The 19037-nt window shown below is 33.1% G+C and overlaps 1 protein-coding gene across 1 annotated transcript in view; it reads left to right on the top strand.

Annotated features, from left to right (window-relative positions):
* LOC106467522 (atrial natriuretic peptide receptor 1-like) overlaps positions 1-19037 on the top strand; it is a gene marked incomplete at its 5' end in the record, with an annotated part of 105955 nt that overhangs the window by 78837 nt on the left and 8081 nt on the right. Inside the window, 5 exons of the mRNA XM_013927885.2 lie at positions 5425-5593; positions 7543-7692; positions 12230-12353; positions 13872-13940; positions 17989-18163. Coding sequence (XP_013783339.1) covers positions 5425-5593; positions 7543-7692; positions 12230-12353; positions 13872-13940; positions 17989-18163 — 687 coding nt within the window. The remainder of the gene's footprint in view (positions 1-5424; positions 5594-7542; positions 7693-12229; positions 12354-13871; positions 13941-17988; positions 18164-19037) is intronic.

Raw genomic sequence — 19037 nt, forward strand, 5'->3', positions numbered from 1 at the left:
TACTGAAGTAGGCCACCACATGTTCGTTTTCGCCCATTTTTTGCGACAACAGTCCTCCAATTCCGACATTACTAGCATCACAATCCAGTATGTACGGCAGTGAGGGATTTGGAAGCTTTAAAAGTGGAGCTGAGGCCAATTTTTCTTTCAATGTCTTGAAAGCATGCTGACAAGAAACTGTCCATTCGAACTTCTGGCCTTTTTTTTGTCAAATCATGTAGTGGAGCAGCTACAATTGCAAAGTCCTTCACAAACTTCCGGTAATAGATACAGAGTCCCAAGAAACTTCTTAACTCTCCCACATTGTCTAGTGTTGACCAATCACGCACTGCTTTCACCTTGTCAGGATCAGTTCGCACACCATGCTCACTTACAATGTGACCCAAGTAAAGCACCTCTTTCTGGAACAAGTAGCATTTCTTGGGATGAAGTTTGAGGCTTGATGCTTTCAAACGCTTGAATACTTCCTCTAGCCGGGACATTTCCTCATCAAATGTTGCTGCAAACACAATGACATTATCCAGGTACACTAGGGCTAATTTAAGATGTAGTAATAGTAATGCGTTGTGTTTGACTTCCTATTAAGAGCTGGTTTTCTTACGTTAATGGCAAGAGATTATAGTATTCTAAGGAGAATGATGCGAACCTCCAGTTTCCCGCAACTTTCTCCGGGTATTTTGACGCTGTAAGTAAAATGATCAGATGAATGTTTGTTCTTAGCGCATTGTTTCGTGTCACCCAAGATTTCCTGTAAAATATACAACAGCAGTTGACGAAGGCTACAGTAACAATAATCGTAACTCCTTACACACAGTTTAAAGTAGTCGTTGTTTTCTGCTGTTGGCTTTATTTGTTTGTAGTTAAGCACAAAGCTACATAAAGGGCTATGTGTGCTCTGGCCAACACGGGTATCGAAACTCAATTTCCAGCGTTGTAAGTCCACAGATATACCGCAGGAGTATATTCACTGTTGGCGTGAAAGATAAAAGACAATAAGTCTAGTATTGAATTTTACAAAGCTGTTTGTATTGATATCAGGCTGTTTCGGAAAAATGTTTTAAAGCAACTTGAAAAGTTGGTGCATTAGAGATGCCAGGAAGACTAAAACTGATAACATTTGGCAGATTTTGGAAGAGATTTTATCAATACAGTTGATACATTCCGATTATTAGATAACCACTTTATTAAATCGCAATAATAATTTTATCATTATTATGGGTAAAACTGTACGTAGTTGTGACGTGGGGAATTATTTTTCTTCTCTGTTTAGAACGTCATTGACACATTAGATCATTTGTTTAAAAAAAAAAGCAACGACTTGTCATTTTATTAATGTTGGAACTAGTCTCTGTTCTTATATAATAATATTTACTTTTTCTTTTGTTAGTTAAGAAAACCTTCGTGTTTATTCCTTGAACTTACACATGTTAGCATGCTGGAGAAATGCTCTGTTTGGCGAGTGATATACAGTTTTTAGACCTTTTATGTCTACAAAACGCTCTTTTAAATGTTCGAATCATTTGTTAGAGACCAACGGAAAATATCCGCTTTTCTAACAAAAGGAAACTTAAGCACTAATTTTTTAAAGCATATAACAAACTACTAAGGTTTTAGAAAATGTTCGTTTATGTTTATAGTTAATTACATATACAATCAGAAAAGTTAGCTATCATTAGTTTGTTTGTTTGTTTCAGAAGTTTTCACCAAGCCTACACGAAGGGCTACTTACGTATGTCTGTCCTTAATTTCGAACTCATAGGCTACAGGAAAGGTTGTTTTTTTGTTGTTGTTGTTAATGGCAAAGCTACACAAAGAACCAACTTGTGCTGTGCCCATCACGGGTATCGAAACCCGGTTTTTATCATTATAAGTCTTAAGACTTACCTCTAACTTACTGCGGGGCCCTATAGGAAAAGAAGATAGTCAATTACCAGTACCCAACGCTAACTCTTGGACTACTCTTATCGGAACAAATAGTGGGAATTAACCTACGGACTTGAAATGCAGAAATTTCACCTTGGAAGTGCTTCTAACAAAACAAAATTACACCAACGCTTAGAACCTTTTAAGTTTCAATATTTCCATTTACTGTATATTCGATTAATATGCTAATGTTCTATGCTGTTTTAGATTGAGCTGCTATCTAAAAATGGTTTTTATCAAACGAAAAGAAAAGCAATACCTTAAAATAATGCTGATTTGTTTCCTGTTATTTTTTCCTATTTACATTCTTAGCCATTTAATTTAAAATTCAGCTTTCAAAGCACATTTGATGTACAGGAGCTTTAGCTGACTTCCATACATTTTAAGTAAGTTGCATCCTACAAAACAGAGGGCTTTCGAGTTGAACTAAATTCATTTAATTCAGGGCAAAATCATAAGAATCTTCGTATTTATATTACAACGACATAATTTCTTTGTTCATTGCGACTGATTGATCGAATTTAATATGTTGGACGTGGGATTATTGTAAAAAAAGGACTGGCTTTTACATACTCTGACATAAAATGTGATTTTATATTGAGCTTCTTATATGAGAACACTGTAAAGAAATTCCTTTTAGCTTTTTTGATAAATACGGAACTTTTCGTGAGGACATAATAAGTTAAAAAAGGATTAGGGATTCTTTAAAGTGGATAGTATTAAAATAAACGTTTTGAACTTTGTGTATTTCGCAGTTAAGTTTAAAATGTAAGTACAATCAGGTAAAAAAAAACACTTAAGAAGTGGTTGGTTTGTTAAGCGCAAAGCTACGCAATGGACTAACTGTGCTGTGCTCACCATGGGTATCGAAGCCCGACTCGAAGCCTGCAGAGTTACCGCTGAGCCACTGGGGGCACATATATATTACCTACTGGTATTTCAAGAAACATTTCTTGCTAATATAAAGAATCGTAACCCAGAAAGTGATTAATATATATATACCAGGTTACAGTTTAGAGATTACTTAGTCTCATATATTTTTACCAAGGTGCTGTTACTAAAAACCTTTAGTACAAAAAATAAATATTTTTTTCGTTACTACATGAAAAAAATTCTATTATCATCATTGACGAAAAGCAAACTAACTAATCAGAACTCAAAAGTAATTTATAAATTGAAGCTAATTCTAAAGAGGACTGGGTATGTCATATTAAAACCGTTTTGGATATCCAAATCAGAAAGTCACGTTTGCTTTGTCCACCGAACTTTACAAAACCTATCATCTGACAGCCAACAAGCAACTTGAAAAAGAAAAATGTTCTCAAGTTGAAACAATAAAGTACGGCTCCATGGTGCTTGGAGCTGAAACTGTTGACATTGGACGGCTGGAGACGAGTGATCGGACTTATTAGTCGTTTTTCAGTTCTTTGTATGCTGACCATAAAAAATATGGAGTCACGTGACCCTGCAAGCTGCTGGTTTAGTGGTGTGAAGATTGTGCTGTAGGTAATGTTTGGGGCATCTCATTCTCTTAAAAGGGCGAATAAAGCCCAGAATGTGCCAATACTTTGTTGCGATCATGGCCACTCTGCAGTGTTGCATTCACACTATGATGGGCAAAGTATATATATTTGAAAACAATGATACAACAATCCACTAACTTCTTCTTGTCCCAAAGTGTTCGAAGAATGTGAGAAGGTCTTTGGTCATTTTATTTGACCAGCACAATCACCTAATCTCAATACAGTTGCGTATCTTTGCGATCAATTTCAAAGCTATATTCGCCAACGAAATTCTCTGCTGAATTTTATTCACCAATTCAAACATAATCCTCAACGAATGAACTACAGTCTGGGCGAAAGATGTCCAATCCAATATTACAAAGATATACTCACACTTATATTATTTTTAAAAACGAATTAATTGTTTGAAGTTAAGCACAAACCTTAACAATGGGCTATCTGTACTCTGCCCACCACGGGTATCGAAACCCGGTTTCTTGCGCTGTAAGACCACAGACATACCGCTGTGCCACTGGGGGGCAAAAACGAATTAAACCACAGTACATTACTTGAAACATCATCACATATTTTGATTTAAACTTTCCAGGTTACTCGACCTTTTTTGTTTATTTAATTTTTCTAATTCTACTCAAACTTCGATTAAAATACTATACCATTTTATCTATTCAGTCAGTACGTTGATAAGAATAAGTATTCGCTTTTTTAGGTATTACCAAAATTGTTTCGTTATGTACACCATTTCTTGTTTTTATATTAGGATTCTTCCATATAATTGTGTTTGGATACAGGAAGATATGTCATTTCGATAGCATACGATTACTTTAATTGAATATCTTGGAGAACATTGGCATAGAGAGATGGACAAAAAAGCATATTTTATGAGTTATTTTATAAGTTATTTACATATCATCAAATTGTATTTTCTCAGATACTAACAAAACTGTTTACTTTGGTATTGTAGATGAACTTGTTTGGATAACTCCAACTGATGAAACTTTTCTATCGTCCATAGATTTTGTTTAAATATTGACCTTAATATCAAAAACGGATTGTACCTTAGTTTTGTAGAGGATTTTATTTGGATACACTCAAAAAGTTTATTTCTGCCTCGCTCTAACTTAACCAATTCTCAATTCCTTTCTACAAACAACATCCCTCGAATTCCGAAATTACGACCAGCAGTAACTGTATGTTGCTTTTCTTGCTGAACACCTACCTCGCCCTTTCTTTAAAACGTTACATTTATTTATATATACCTATAAACATGGTTGCGTGAAACAGTTATTTAAAGTTAGATTATATGTAGAAGTTTTATGAGATATATTAAAGATATATAACTATGTATTTTAATGTATTCCTTGCGTGCAGGTAGACACGCATTGAAACGATACACAGGTAAACATGGTAAAGAAATCGCAATTTAAAATTTGGCAAACGCTTATACAATTATGAGAGAAGACATACCAAACCAAGGAAAATTATTTAGAAGAAGTAAAATTAATTCAATGTTAATCTTAATGTACAAAATCTCTTGTATGCTTATTTAGTACTGAAAGTGAATATACAAATACTCAATTTAAATGTGTTATATTACAACATTACATAGAGCCTGGTACGACGTGGTACTTAGGGTGCTCGACTTGTAGCCTGTAACTCGCGAATTCGAATCCCATCACCGAACATGCTCGCCCTTTCAGCCGTGGGAGCGTTATAACGTGACGGTCAATCCCACTATTCGTTGGTAAAAATAGCCCAAGAGTTGGCGATGGGTGGCGTTAACTAGCTGCCTTCCTTCTAGTCTATCATTTCTATATTAGGAAAGACTAGTGCAGGTAGTCATTGAGTAGCTTTTCGTGAAATTTAACAACAATATTGCCATTATAAGGAGAAAATAAAATAAAAGAGATAAAATTGGGCAAATATTTTTGTATCCAACAATTATTACTTTACTAATCAATGAATTATTTTTCATTTCCAGAAATTGTAGAAAACGTGAAGAACGGACAAAATCCTCCATTTCGACCTTTTTTAGATGAAGAAAGATGTGATGAAAAAGTAGTTGAGATGATCAGAAGATGCTGGTCAGAAGATCCCTCAGAACGACCTGAATTTCAAGCTTTGAAGTCGGTCATTCGGAAGTTAAATAAGTAAATATTGGTTATTATTATGGGATAAACCCTACAGTTTAAAACTTTTAAACAAATTTTAGAGAGTAAGTGGACTAAAACACCAAACGAAAATCTTGAACAATAAGACTTTATTTTCAAGATTTAAATAAGAAAATGCATTCTTGTATAGGCTTCAAGTGAATGTTGGATTAAACAACTCAATTTATTCTCATATTTATAGTGATAAAAAAAAGAGACTGAAATTAGCTTATTGGTATTATCAAACCATAAAATATTTTTAACTTCAATGTTAAACAATGTACTAAAAGTTATTTTATTGTTTGTATTTTTAAGCATAAAGGGCTATCTGTGCTCTGCCCACCACGGGTATCGAAACCCGGTTTTTAGGGATGTAAGTCTTCAGACTTTCCACTGAGTCACTAGGGGCACTTTAATAAAATAAACCATTTCAAAATGTTTGCATAAATCTACATAAAAGGATATATATTTTTTATCTCATAAACTAGAGGGAATGCAGCTATTAAACAGCACCCACCCCTGTCTCTTGAGCGATTCTTGTCTGACTGAATAGTGGGACTTAATAGTTGCTTTTATAACACATCTATGAAGCGCGTTGTGGTATCGGGATGTGAACCATGAATCAATGGATTCACAGTCCGAGCATAATAAATGCCAAGCCACGTTAAGCTAAATAAATGATTTTAAATCGTATATAATAGCTATAAATTTCATTAAAAAGTAACAATAATTACTATGCTAGACATTAATGTCTTTTTTACATATCTTGAATCGGTTATTAGTAACTAAAAAAATATCCATTAATCTAAAATCAAATAAAGACAATTCCAATTTCATTATCTATAATTTATTTTCACGCTTAATAACTATAAAATGCTTCCTTTGCTTTTGACTGATATTGGATGATTCACTGTCTTTCTACATGTCGGTGTCGAGAGTGTTTTGGTTTCGATCTACATTGGATAATTCACTGTCATTCTACATGTCGATGTCGAAATTGTTTTGATTTCAATCCACATTGGATGATTTACTGTCTTTCTACATGTCGGTGTCGAGAGTGTTTTGGTTTCAATTCACATTGGATTATTTACTGTCATGCTTCATGTCGGTTTCGCGTAAAGTCAGTAGACTCCATTGTGAAAACAAAACAGTCAATGAAGTAAAAATAATCATATAAAAGTTCAATGCTTGAAACTTATCAACAACAAGTAACGTCAATAGTATTTTATTCAAAGTGAAAACCCCAAATTAACACCTTATTAATTTATTAAATCAATTCAAGGGCAGTTCTCTGTTGTTTTTTCATGTTCTTCTGATATCCTACAGTAATAAATATTTCAAGTTTTAGTTATTGTTTTTTTTCTCACTTGTATAATAGTTGTTATTGTTTAAAACAGAAACGAACTTACTTTCTGCTTTCACTGGAAGTGACAGAAAATAATGAGATATTACTGATTAAGTTTTAAATTAGTAAATATTTCAACCACAGATCGATAACTCGACATCTTTGTTTTGAAAGTCTGAAAGGATAATCTACTTCAACCAAATTATTTTTGTTTTTTATGTTGAACATAAAATTGGGCTATGTTAATTGGCACTGGTTTGAAATAGTTTGTTTATTTGTTGTTAAGTGCAAAGATACACATGGGCCCACCACGAGTATCTAAACCCGCTTTGAAATAGATTTGCTTGATTTTTTTATAATAAAATGTATTTAGCACTAATACTTTCACAGTTTTTCAGAATTTTGTGAACATTTTCCTTTCAGAACGCTGTAAAAAATTATGAAAGCCATATAATGGTGTCTAAAGATAGCTAATATAAGGTGTGAAGAATAAGTAAAGTAGCTTTAATAAATTAATTAAAGCTAAATGAAGTAAAAAATAAACGTTTGTAGTAAATCAATCTGTCTTTGAGTACCTGCTATATTTTTTCTTGTTTCTACTAAGAGACAATGATAGTGGAAATATTCTGGACAACTTGTTGTCAAGAATGGAACAGTACGCCAACAACCTGGAGACACTAGTTGAAGAAAGAACAGCAGATTATCTAGAAGAAAAACGTAAAGCTGAAGACCTACTCTACCAGCTTTTACCTCGGTAAGGGATTCATAATCATAGATTGTTCAGATGATCAAATGTTGTTAGAATCTACTGTACCAGCTTTTACTTCGGTAAGAGAGTCATAACCATAGATTGTTCAGATGATCTAATGTTGTTAGAATCTACTCTACCAGCTTTTATTTCGGTAAGAGAGTCATAATCATAGATTGTTCAGATGATCAAATGTTGTTAGAATCTACTCTACCAGCTTTTACTTCGGTAAGAGATTCATAATCATAGATTTTTCAGATGATCTAATGTTGTTAGAATCTACTCTACCAGCTTTTACTTCAGTAAGAGAGTCATAATCATAGATTGTTCAGATGATCAAATGTTGTTAGAATCTACTCTACCAGCTTTTACTTCGGTAAGAGATTCATAATCATAGATTTTTCAGATGATCTAATGCTATTACTACACTTTGATCTATAGTTTAAAGCTTTAAGCAACTTGCAGCTTTAGTGCTGAACTATCAAAACGTAAAATGAAGCTATAAAGCACGAACTTTTTTAGAACTGTAATGTCAACACTTTCTTAACCTATTCATTTAATATATGTATACCATTTACTTACTTCTCTAGAGTTTGAATTTTATTAATTTTTTTTAGAGATTGAATTAATTACTTTTTAGAGTTTAAACTTGCTTTACTTTTTTAGAGTTGGAATGCAATTATAGAGAGTAAACAGAAATTCGTATGTCATTTACTTACTTTTCTAGAGTTTCAATGTTAGATTTTTTTAGAGTTTAAATTTAATTTACTTTTTAAAATTTGAATGCAATTATAAAATTTCAGCAGAAATTCATAGCAAGTGGTTAAAGTTTATGTAAAGCTAGTGAGATAGTTCAATATGATAACCACACCAGCAATCCATTTGGACATGTGAGATAGTTCAATATGATAACCACACCAGCAATCCATTTGGACATGTGAGATAGTTCAATATGATAACCACACCAGAAATCCATTTGGACATATTAACCCAGAGTCAACTGTTTGTTACTCATGCTATAAATGCGTACTTTGTTTGACAAAATAATCCTAATTATTAAGAAATTCAGTATAGCAAAATTTGATCTGTATGATTGATTATATTTAGTATAAGCAGGTTTTTGTCCGCTGTATCTTTCTTGTTAATGAACTTCAAAATGTACTTTATAAAATGAAATGTTTTCATCTTCTTCCCCCCCTTTTTTTTTAGCTTTATAAACCCTTTGACTTACCGCTGAGCCTCGGGGGGGTGGGGGGGGTTGATAGGTGTGAAGTGATTAATCGTCAACCAATAAGTGTTTCAAAACAGAGTAACTAAGGGATATTTACGTGATCATGTGCGTTCGAATGGGGATTTCTTAGCTTTTAATGTGCATTGAAGTGGGTATCTATAAAAATAATACGTTTAAGTTAAATAGAAAAGTTTTGTGGGAACACAAACGATTAATCATGCGATCGCATTGCCTATTATTAAAACAGCTAGACAGAGAGCTATATAATGCCTTCAGTTTCTAAGGTGAATTTAGTAATCGCTGTTTTAATCGTTACTAAAAACTTTGTATATATTTTATTTGTGTTAACAACAACAAAAACTCACCGTAAACATTACTTTCGTCCCTGTTTAATGGGTTTATCGATTTTCTTCTACTCACGCGCTTCATTCTTGGGGAAAGTATATAAAATAACTAAAGAAACTATGGGTCTTTACATCTTCTTTTCTATAACGACCTTACTTCCAACTAGTCTGGGGTCGGTCGGTAATTTTTGTAAGGCAAAAAGTTTTACACCCTGGTGGCTGGCTCAGGTGGCAACCGTATAGAAGGAGCATAATCAGTGACGAGGATTCGAACTCGCGACCCAACCACCAGGCCCCAAATGATATCTACTTTGTGAGGAGTTATTTAATTAATTCCAATAACACTTTCTAAAGAGTTACGATAAAAGTTTTCTACTTTTCATCATCATAAAGATGTAACTACAATTGGGTACTCCGAAAATTTCAAAGTTAAGAAGTACACACATTGATCATTCTAAGTGACCAGAATCATGTTTGGGATCTAAAGGATAACTGAAAGCTTTGCCACAAGAAAAGGGATAATTTTAAATTGTTCGCTGTTTGCCTATTTGCTATATGTATATAGCAAAAATACTAATGCATATAGAAATATCATATGTTCTGTAATCACTATTCAATTTAATCAGTGGGTTTCATAATAACCTAAAAGTCACACTACAAAATGCTCCAGACAATCAGACATCACATAAAACAACAATTCAGAATTTTTTTAGGGTATGTGTACATCTTAGCACTGTAAATCACAGTTGCCATCCAACGGGCATGATTCTGCGCACCAGGCTGTAGTCAGTGCAGTCCACGAGGTGAGGTTTATCCTAGGAGAATCAACAACGACTAGGCAGATTATCGATAAGCATCGCGAGGCAGAAAGTCTTTCGAAGGGAGCTTCAGATAAAGTCAATCTTTTTCGGAGAAAGTTGATATTAATTTTTCCGTTGACGTTTAAGTCGACGATCAGAGATATGCAGCGTCTTAAAAGTTGATCGCTCCTCAAGAGTTCCCCAAGATATATTAAACTCTTTGAACTCAGGGCTGTCCGGACTGGATTTTGTACCAAATAATTCCTGCCAAACTGCACACAAAATTCTTTCCGTGATGTGATGACGGCAAGAAAACTAAAAAAAAATTCTTGTTAAGTAAAATTTCTAGCTGCACACAATCGCCACTCTTTCATCCAGAGTTTGAAGCGTTCGTATCGAAAAAGTCCAAAATCGAAAAGCTATTAGTATCGAAAAAGTCCAACAATAGAGTTTATACTTTCCACTGAAGTACGAGAGCATGGCTTGTGTTAGCCTGGGTTGTACCAGTTCCATCTGGAATATCTGCAATACTCAGCAATTTTCCCTTTTTGTGGTCTGGCATTCCTGCTACAAGAACTCCCAGTCTCTTCATATCTTCTGGGACAATTTTTTCCGTCCCAGTGCAATGTTGTAGACTTCGGTGGAGTAAGTGAGGCTTTCGAAGCAATGGCACCCTCTATTCGAATTTTTTGCTGCAGTTCTTGTACTTGATTTAGAAAGAATCACATTATCCACATCAGTACCACCTTCTGAAACGATTGCAGCCATGAATGATGTTCTATAACTTGCAGTAAAACTTAAACGATATGCCATTGTTGAAATTTTTGGACTTCTGAATGGATTGCTTGGAAGCTCCAAGGTAACGGTTCCTTTTCGCATGGATACAGTGTTCTTAGGCCTAGCATCAGAGTAAAATGGGCATTTAAAATCTTCGTCTTCAGATTGTGTATCTAGACTGTTTTTGAAACTTAATGGCTCGGAAGTGGGATTTTCTGGATTTATGCTGACAGTTGCTGCATGACTTTGCTTTTGTTCTTCAGTTATTTTTATCGTCAAATGAGGATTCTCTCTCGTAATTATGTTTTCTATTTTCTTGATGTATGCTTTGTCTTCTGACCCTAAAGACACCTTCTTCTGATTTTGTAAATCTCTTTTTTTTCTGTTCCTGATTTCAGAATCGGTCAATTTTTATTTTCTTCTGAGCATCTTGGTATGAAAAGAAAAAGTAGTTTTGTAGTTCTTCAATCAACAATTTTCCCTTCGCTTCATTTGATTTAAACCCTTTTCTCTTCTGCAATGTAACCATCATAAATATAGATTTAAAATCTCAGCTTTGACTTTGTCTTTTTGTTGAGTCGCTAGCTATTCCTACTTTGTCCCATTGGTTTTGAATGTCAAGTATGACTCTGTCTGCAACTGTACCGTTAAAGTTGGAGTGTTTGTTTTTGTTTTTTGCTGCATTGGTCCATCTCTTAAATAGAAGATCAGCCGTAGGACATCTCCCTTTATAGGATTTCTGGAAGCTGAGAGTTCAGGTACATGTTTTTCCACTAATCATATATCCTGACCTTTCCTCAAAACAGGCCGATCCATTGTTCATCAAACAATCTGAATAAACAAGATTCATTGAATATTATGGTAGTAAATTCATATTATACTTTCACAATTTATATACTACAGTAAAACATCTGGAATAAAAATTTAAAAATCCAATAAAAGCAATGCAACTTTTCACAATATTTTAACTAAAATATAAATGGTAATAATTACAAAATTACAAATTTCAATAGGTTTTGAACATTCAAAAATTTTTGATGCTGGAACAAGGCTTTGGCAACTTTAATTGGGCTGAAAATGAATATGTTTTAATAAAATGAGTAGTGGAATGGAAAAATATGCAGGGAGCATGCCTATGAACAACTTCTTGTAATTAACAATTAAATGTGAGATAATTTAGCAAATAGAAAATCTAAAGGAATATTTTAGCTATATTGGTTCATTATGACATAAATTAGAGTATTTGGATTATTTTCACTTTTTGTTTGTTTTTTGCTTTTCACGATCCCTCAAACGTGAAAATCAGAGGTAATTAAGTACAACCAGCTGATAAATTATCATATTTATTTAATATAGCAATGCATTTAGAAAATACATTTCGCCAACTACAGGTCTGTCGCCAGTCAACTTATTCGAGGAGAATCTGTAACCGCAGAAGCTTTCGACAGCGTCACCATCTATTTTAGTGATATTGTTGGCTTTACAGCTCTTTCTGCTGAAAGCACTCCCATGCAGGTGAGTCGAAGTGTCGTTATCACATTAAGCAGTTCTCAAATCGCCCACTTCAAACAGACAAAACGTTAGACCAACAAAATTAATGTTTTACAGCTAAAATCCAACATAACATTGTAAATAAAAACCTACGCAGAGCTAGTATCCACGTGCGTGATTTCTTATGGTTTACATTATGTCACCTACGGATCATATTTGATTGTACAAATTATGTAAACATTTTATTCCCGATTCTCTCAACCTATACAATATTTTGCCTTAATGATAAAGTATTAATATATTTTTAAATTATCCTTAATATATATAAAAGACCATGAGGTGTTGAGTCCGCATAAAAATGCTTTATTTCTTTTCCCTTTTCACAAAGCTTTTCACTAGTTGTAAAATCACTACTTTTTAATGTATGGAATAATAGATTTTAATCTATCATATCAATTATACACAGGAATTTGAAAACGCTTAGTTTTCTTATAGTGTTTCTAATTCTTTGAACACTTTGCTGCTAATGTTAGTACTTTTAGCTTTTATTTAAAAGCACGAATTTTACATCACGTCTGTAATTAAAGTTGTATCATTTAAAAGCACGAATTTTACACCAGGTTTGTAATTAAAGTTGTAATATTAAAAAAAACGAATTTAGCACCATGTCTGTAATTAAAGTTGTATTATTTAAAAGCACGAATTTCAAATCAGAGCTATAATTAAAGTTGATTATTTTAAAGCACAAATTTTAAATACTGTCTGTAATTAAAGTTGTATTATTTAAAAGCACAGATTTTACATCAGATCTATAATTAAAGTTGTATTATTTAAAAGCACAAATTTTACACCATGTCTGTAATTAAAGTTGTATTATTTAAAAGCACGAATTTTACACCATGTCTGTAATTAAAGTTGTATTATTTAAAACCACGAATTTTACACCATGTCTGTAATTAAAGTTGTATTATTTAAAAGCACGAATTTTACATCATGTCTGTAATTAAAGTTGTGACATTTAAAAGCTCAAATTTCACTTCAGATCTATTATTAAAGTTGATTATTTAAAAGCATGAATTTTACAACAGGTCGGTATTTATAACTGTATTATTTAACATCTGGACGTAGCAGTTAGCCTTTCCCGATAATTAACATTTAAGATTGAATGCAGTGAAAGTTTAGTGTGTTAAAATATTTTCGCAGGATGGTAGTTTCTGTAAGTCTATAGATTGTGTATTCAGACAAGTTAAACCAGAAACTATATTTGTATTATTTGATTAATATATTTATGAATGTTAAATAAAATGTAGGAGGTGTTTTTACCATATACCTAATCTCAATGTAAACAATAAAATCAAGTCCTTTGGGTCTACTGGGCTTTGGAAGCTCTCTTTTATTAACGCTTAAATTGTGAATAGTTATCACAGAGTATTTGGGTACTTTATCTTTAGTTTCTTATCTTAATTATGATAAACAATATCCACCGTGTTCTTTTAATTACAGAGATGCATATATATTCTGCTTTTTACATATTCCATGCAGATTGTAGACCTATTGAACGATTTGTACACCTGTTTTGACTCCATCATCGAGAACTTCGACGTTTACAAGGCAAGCTTTTTTTTTCTTCTTTTTTTCTTGCGTTGCCTTATCTATTACAAATATGAATAATACTGATTCGGGACCCACGTGGATCAAACGTGGAAAATTTATTGAGACAAATACAAAAAATGAAGTTACCAATAAATATGAACTAACATAACACCATAAAAAACATAACTCAATGATAAGAATCACCCACGTGTATCAAAAACACAAGAAACTGCTTTGTGTATTATTGAAATCAACAACAAATATGACATCCCGTTGTGTATTATTGAAATCAACAATAAATGTGACATCCCTTTGTGTATTATTCAAATAAAAATAATAAATATGGCATCCCCTTTAAACAAATGATATTATGTTAATGTCTCTGATATTCAAAAGATTTTATCTTCCATTTCCTACTAACTTACAGACAACAGATAACTGGACATGCCCTTTGCCAATGACAAAAGTCGGTTCTTAGAGGTGACTATAGAAGATAATAGCTCAACAAGTGGCTCAGCGGTTAGCTTGAGGGTTTAAACGCTAAAACTGGGGCTCTGTTTCTGTGGTGGACACATAGCAGATAACTTTAGACGTCAAATCTCAATGTCCAGGATAAATTCCAATAAAATGTAATTTATATATCAAACATAATTTATTACAACACGTAGATACAACACATACAATGGTCGTAATATACACGGATTTTCTTGCATTAAGAAATGTAATATCTCAAATTTTTAATATTTCGTTATAGAATATTGAACATCGCCCCATCTGTATTGAGTTAGCTTAGGATTTACTGATAAAGTTTGAACAATTTTTCCCTTTAGAGAACCGATTATCCATACCCTGTACAGTGATACACGGTTAGTTGCTAGTCAAAATATTGTTATATGTTTAAAAAGTCGTCATTTTGGAAGTACTTTTCATAGGTTGTTGGCACCTTATACTTAGATGAATGTTCGTTACTTTCCCTAGTTTTATTTTATGGAAGTAATTTTCATAGGTTGTTGGTATCTTATACTTAGATGAATGTTCGTCATTTTCCCTAGTTTTATTTTATGGAAGAAATTTTCATAGGTTGTTGGTACCTTATACTTAGATGAATGTTCGTCATTTTCCCTAGTTTTATTTTATGGAAGTAATTTTCATAGGTTGTTGGTACCTTATACTTAGATGAATGTTCGTCACTTTCCCTAGTTTTATTTAGATACTTTATTTTATCATCTATTTTCTACCGACTCACAACTCAAACTTGCCTTACAATGTACACAATTTATTGCTCATAGATCAAACAGTTAGAGAATAATGACTATTATCTTTTGAATTATTGCAGATAAATATCCTTGGTCATTTTAAGTTAATGAAAAAAAGAAAACCCTAAAAGAAGCACTCGAATTCGGAGTTTTCTTTTTTCTTAGTTTTCAATGTTTCTTTGTGATCCTACGTGTTTTTTAAAACTATACTTTCTATTTTAAAAGTAGTATAATACAATAAGTCAAACATATACAAATGTTTATAAAACTTATAGCATAATAATATTATAACATATTATCAATGGATTAAATGTTACAACAAACCAACAATATTGTGAATATACACAAAAATATCTTTTATTTAGTGCCCGAAATATTTAAATATTTAGATGAACGTATTTCAAATCTTTATTTCTGAAAGGGTAGATGGTGAAATTACAAGATTATGATATTCCAGACTGATTTGTATACGTCTCGTGCCCCAAGCGGGTGCTTATTGCTAGTAAGACACTTCTTTTTATAATCCAAAACTACCTATTTGTCACAAGGTTAGTGTTATCATTTTTTACTGAGCTTTCTAACTGATTGGATGATTTTCATGTTGGAGCATCCCAAACTTAGATATAAGAGGGAGCACATAAGATTTTTAAACTTGAAATTAACATAGGCTAATTATTATATTTGCAGTAACAATATGACTCAGCTATTAAATGTATAACCTATACGTAGTAGCCATTAATAATATACCAATAAGATATGTTTGACTTAACATTGTGAATATATGTCATAGAATAGATAAAATTATTCTAAGAAGTAAAGATACAGACACCTGTGAGTCCTAGTTAAAACCATTCGTAACGAATACTTATAATAATAGTAAAACTCTTTTACCTACGTACACAACTTAATTGACAGAACATGTATCTTGATCATTGCGTTTGTATGTTTGCGTTAAAAAAAAATACACATACCTAACTTTTATTCATTAATTTGAACCAAATTTATAAGATCTCATGAGTGCACTTTGTAACCAATATTCGTAGGTCTAACATTAAAGTCACGTCACATATTAACTCAAATCTCTGTAATCAAACCGAAAGTACGAGTAATCAGGTACATTGTTTCGGAATAGGCCATATTTGCACAGCCCCACCTAAGTTTGATATGACAAACTAGATAGAAGGCCACTTAGTCAACAACACCCACTGCCGACCCTTGGCTTACTTTTGTCTGACCGAATAGTAGGATTTTGACCGTCACTTTTACAGCGCATCCACGGCCCCAAGGTGCAGAACGCGATTTTGCGGCAGGTTGAATGAGAGTAAAAATACCACACACAAACAATTAAATGGTTGAATGAGAGTAAGAATACCATCCACAAACAACTAAATGGTTGAATGAGAGTAAGAATACCATCCACAAACAACTAAATGGTTGCATGAGAGAAAGAATACCACACACAAACAACTAAATGAACTAAACAACTAGGGATTGTAAATTTATTTCTCAACGAATCTCTTTTGTTTTCTAACGATGACATGTTGTCCGTTCTACGTACATATTGGTCAAGATCACAAGTCGAACACGTAATTTCTAGTACCAACAGTCTGATTACATCAGCGCTGGATGTGGCCTTGCGGTCAGTGTGCTATGCTCAAATTGTGAATCCGAGAGTTCATGATTGGCAGCCCCGATTTAGTTGTTTGTGTGTGGTATTCTTACTCTCATTCAACCATTTAGTTGTTTGTGTGTGGTATTCTTACTCTCATGCAACCATTTAGTTGTTTGTGGATGGATTTTTACTCTCATTCAACCATTTAGTTGTTTGTGTGTGGTATTCTTACTCTCATGCAACCATTTAGTTGTTTGTGATGGTATTCTTACTCTCATTCAACCATTTAGTTGTTTGTGTGCGGTATTCTTACTCTCATTCAACCATTTAATTGTTTGTGTGCGGTATTTTTACTCTCATTCAACCATTTAGTTTTATTTTTTTTCAGAAGTAGCATGTTCATTATCGATCTCTGTACTTTATTAGTTACGCAGAAATATATTAATTTTCCAAATTTGTATGCTCCAATTTTTTTTCAGTAAGAATCTTGGGATATCATTTATCTCGAGTGATCCTAAAGTTAGTTTGTCTGGTGTATAGAGATAATTCTTTTTTTAGTGTATTTGTATACAGATAGCTTTTACTTCATTCGGTTATCTGCAATTCATCTATACTTGCACCACGAATGTATTACCAGTTGTGTTCAGAAAGATTTCATTTTCTGTAGAAGGATTGTGTTAGTTTATGATCAAAATATAGGCATCAGAGGGGCTGCTTATGAGACCAGCTAGAGATCACTTCATATTTCCCTTTCGAAGTTCGATGCATTTTCACCATCGTTCTTCAAGACACTTTGGTAAAGATTCAGGTGTGCTATTTCGAATACAGCTGTGTACAGCTGCTTTAAGTGCATCAATTGTCTAGAAGTATTAGCTATGCAGAACGTTACTGCTAAGACAAAAAAAAAAAAGAGAGGCACAAAGTGCTATACCAGAAATACGTGCAGGATGGTTGAAGACTGTTCTTGAGAGCTGAGTACTGCTCAAAAGCAGTACAGATCTTGGAATTATCTTGTCACAGAGGGTGGTTAATGTTCTATTCATACTATCTTGTATAGGATGTAATTTATTGAAATCCGGTATATGATAAAGAAAAGTCCCATATTTTTCTGAACATAAATAGATTAACATTACAGAATCATCATTATTGCATATCCGTTATTAACCGAAGTTACCATAATGTCTTTTTAAATTTTCAGGTAGAAACAATAGGTGACGCCTACATGGTTGTATCAGGGTTACCTGTTCGTAACGGCAACTTCCATGCTCGAGAAATAGCTCGGATGTCGTTAGCTTTGCTAAGTGCTGTTATGTCGTTCAGTATACGTCACAGGACGAACGAACAGCTCAAGCTTCGAATAGGAATTCACACAGGTGTGTAAAACTTTTCCATACTGAAGTGGAATATTGAGTGGAACAAAAATGTATTATGATAGTAGATATTTGGCAAGTTATTTTATTGTAAATATAGTATCGCTATGCATAAAATAATTTTAAAATTTGTAAGTTACTTGTAACTTTTTTGAATTAATAGCGGATCTGAGTTTTCCTACTCAATATAATATGTCTTTTGTAGTTTTTTCCCCTCAAACTCCTAAAGTTTGTATTTATTTAGTTTCTTTTTAATAAAAGACAATGGTAGTATATATAATTGGTCGGTAACTTTTTATAATGTGCAAAATTATATATCCAAAGCTCAACATTTGATAGGTTTCCGCTTATATTTATCGTTATATATCAAAATTGGTAATGCAGTACTAAGGCTAGGAAGTGGTTTGTTGTACATTGCTCTCACAACTCAACAATGCATCTCATACATTTTAAGTCACGGCATAACGGCTCATAAAATGGCTCCGAGTTTTTTTTTTTTTTACAAGTGCAAACTTTTAGTTCATAGCTCCGTCATCTCTTGACCGATTTCAGATCTAATTACAGTTTTGGACTCAGGAAGTCAAACCCTTTCGATTGATGTATTTGATCACGCCCAAGGTCTCATAGATTAATTTATTCTAATCGTTCCTAAAATAATTTCAATTTGAGGGTAGGTTGGTAGAGTTTCTGATGAGTAATAAAATAAAATCGGGTATACACGCTCCCCACGCTTGGTATTGCTGGCGCACAAAAATATAGCTAATAAAAAGGAATAAAGACTCATAGATTAATTTACTCTGATCCTGCCTAAAAGAATTTCAAATGCCGCGGCTATTGAAGATTCCCTCTTGTTGTTATATAGAATTGAAAGTATCAT

The sequence above is a fragment of the Limulus polyphemus genome, unplaced genomic scaffold, assembly GCF_000517525.1.
Source record: "Limulus polyphemus unplaced genomic scaffold, Limulus_polyphemus-2.1.2 Scaffold2644, whole genome shotgun sequence".
NCBI lineage: Eukaryota > Metazoa > Arthropoda > Merostomata > Xiphosura > Limulidae > Limulus > Limulus polyphemus.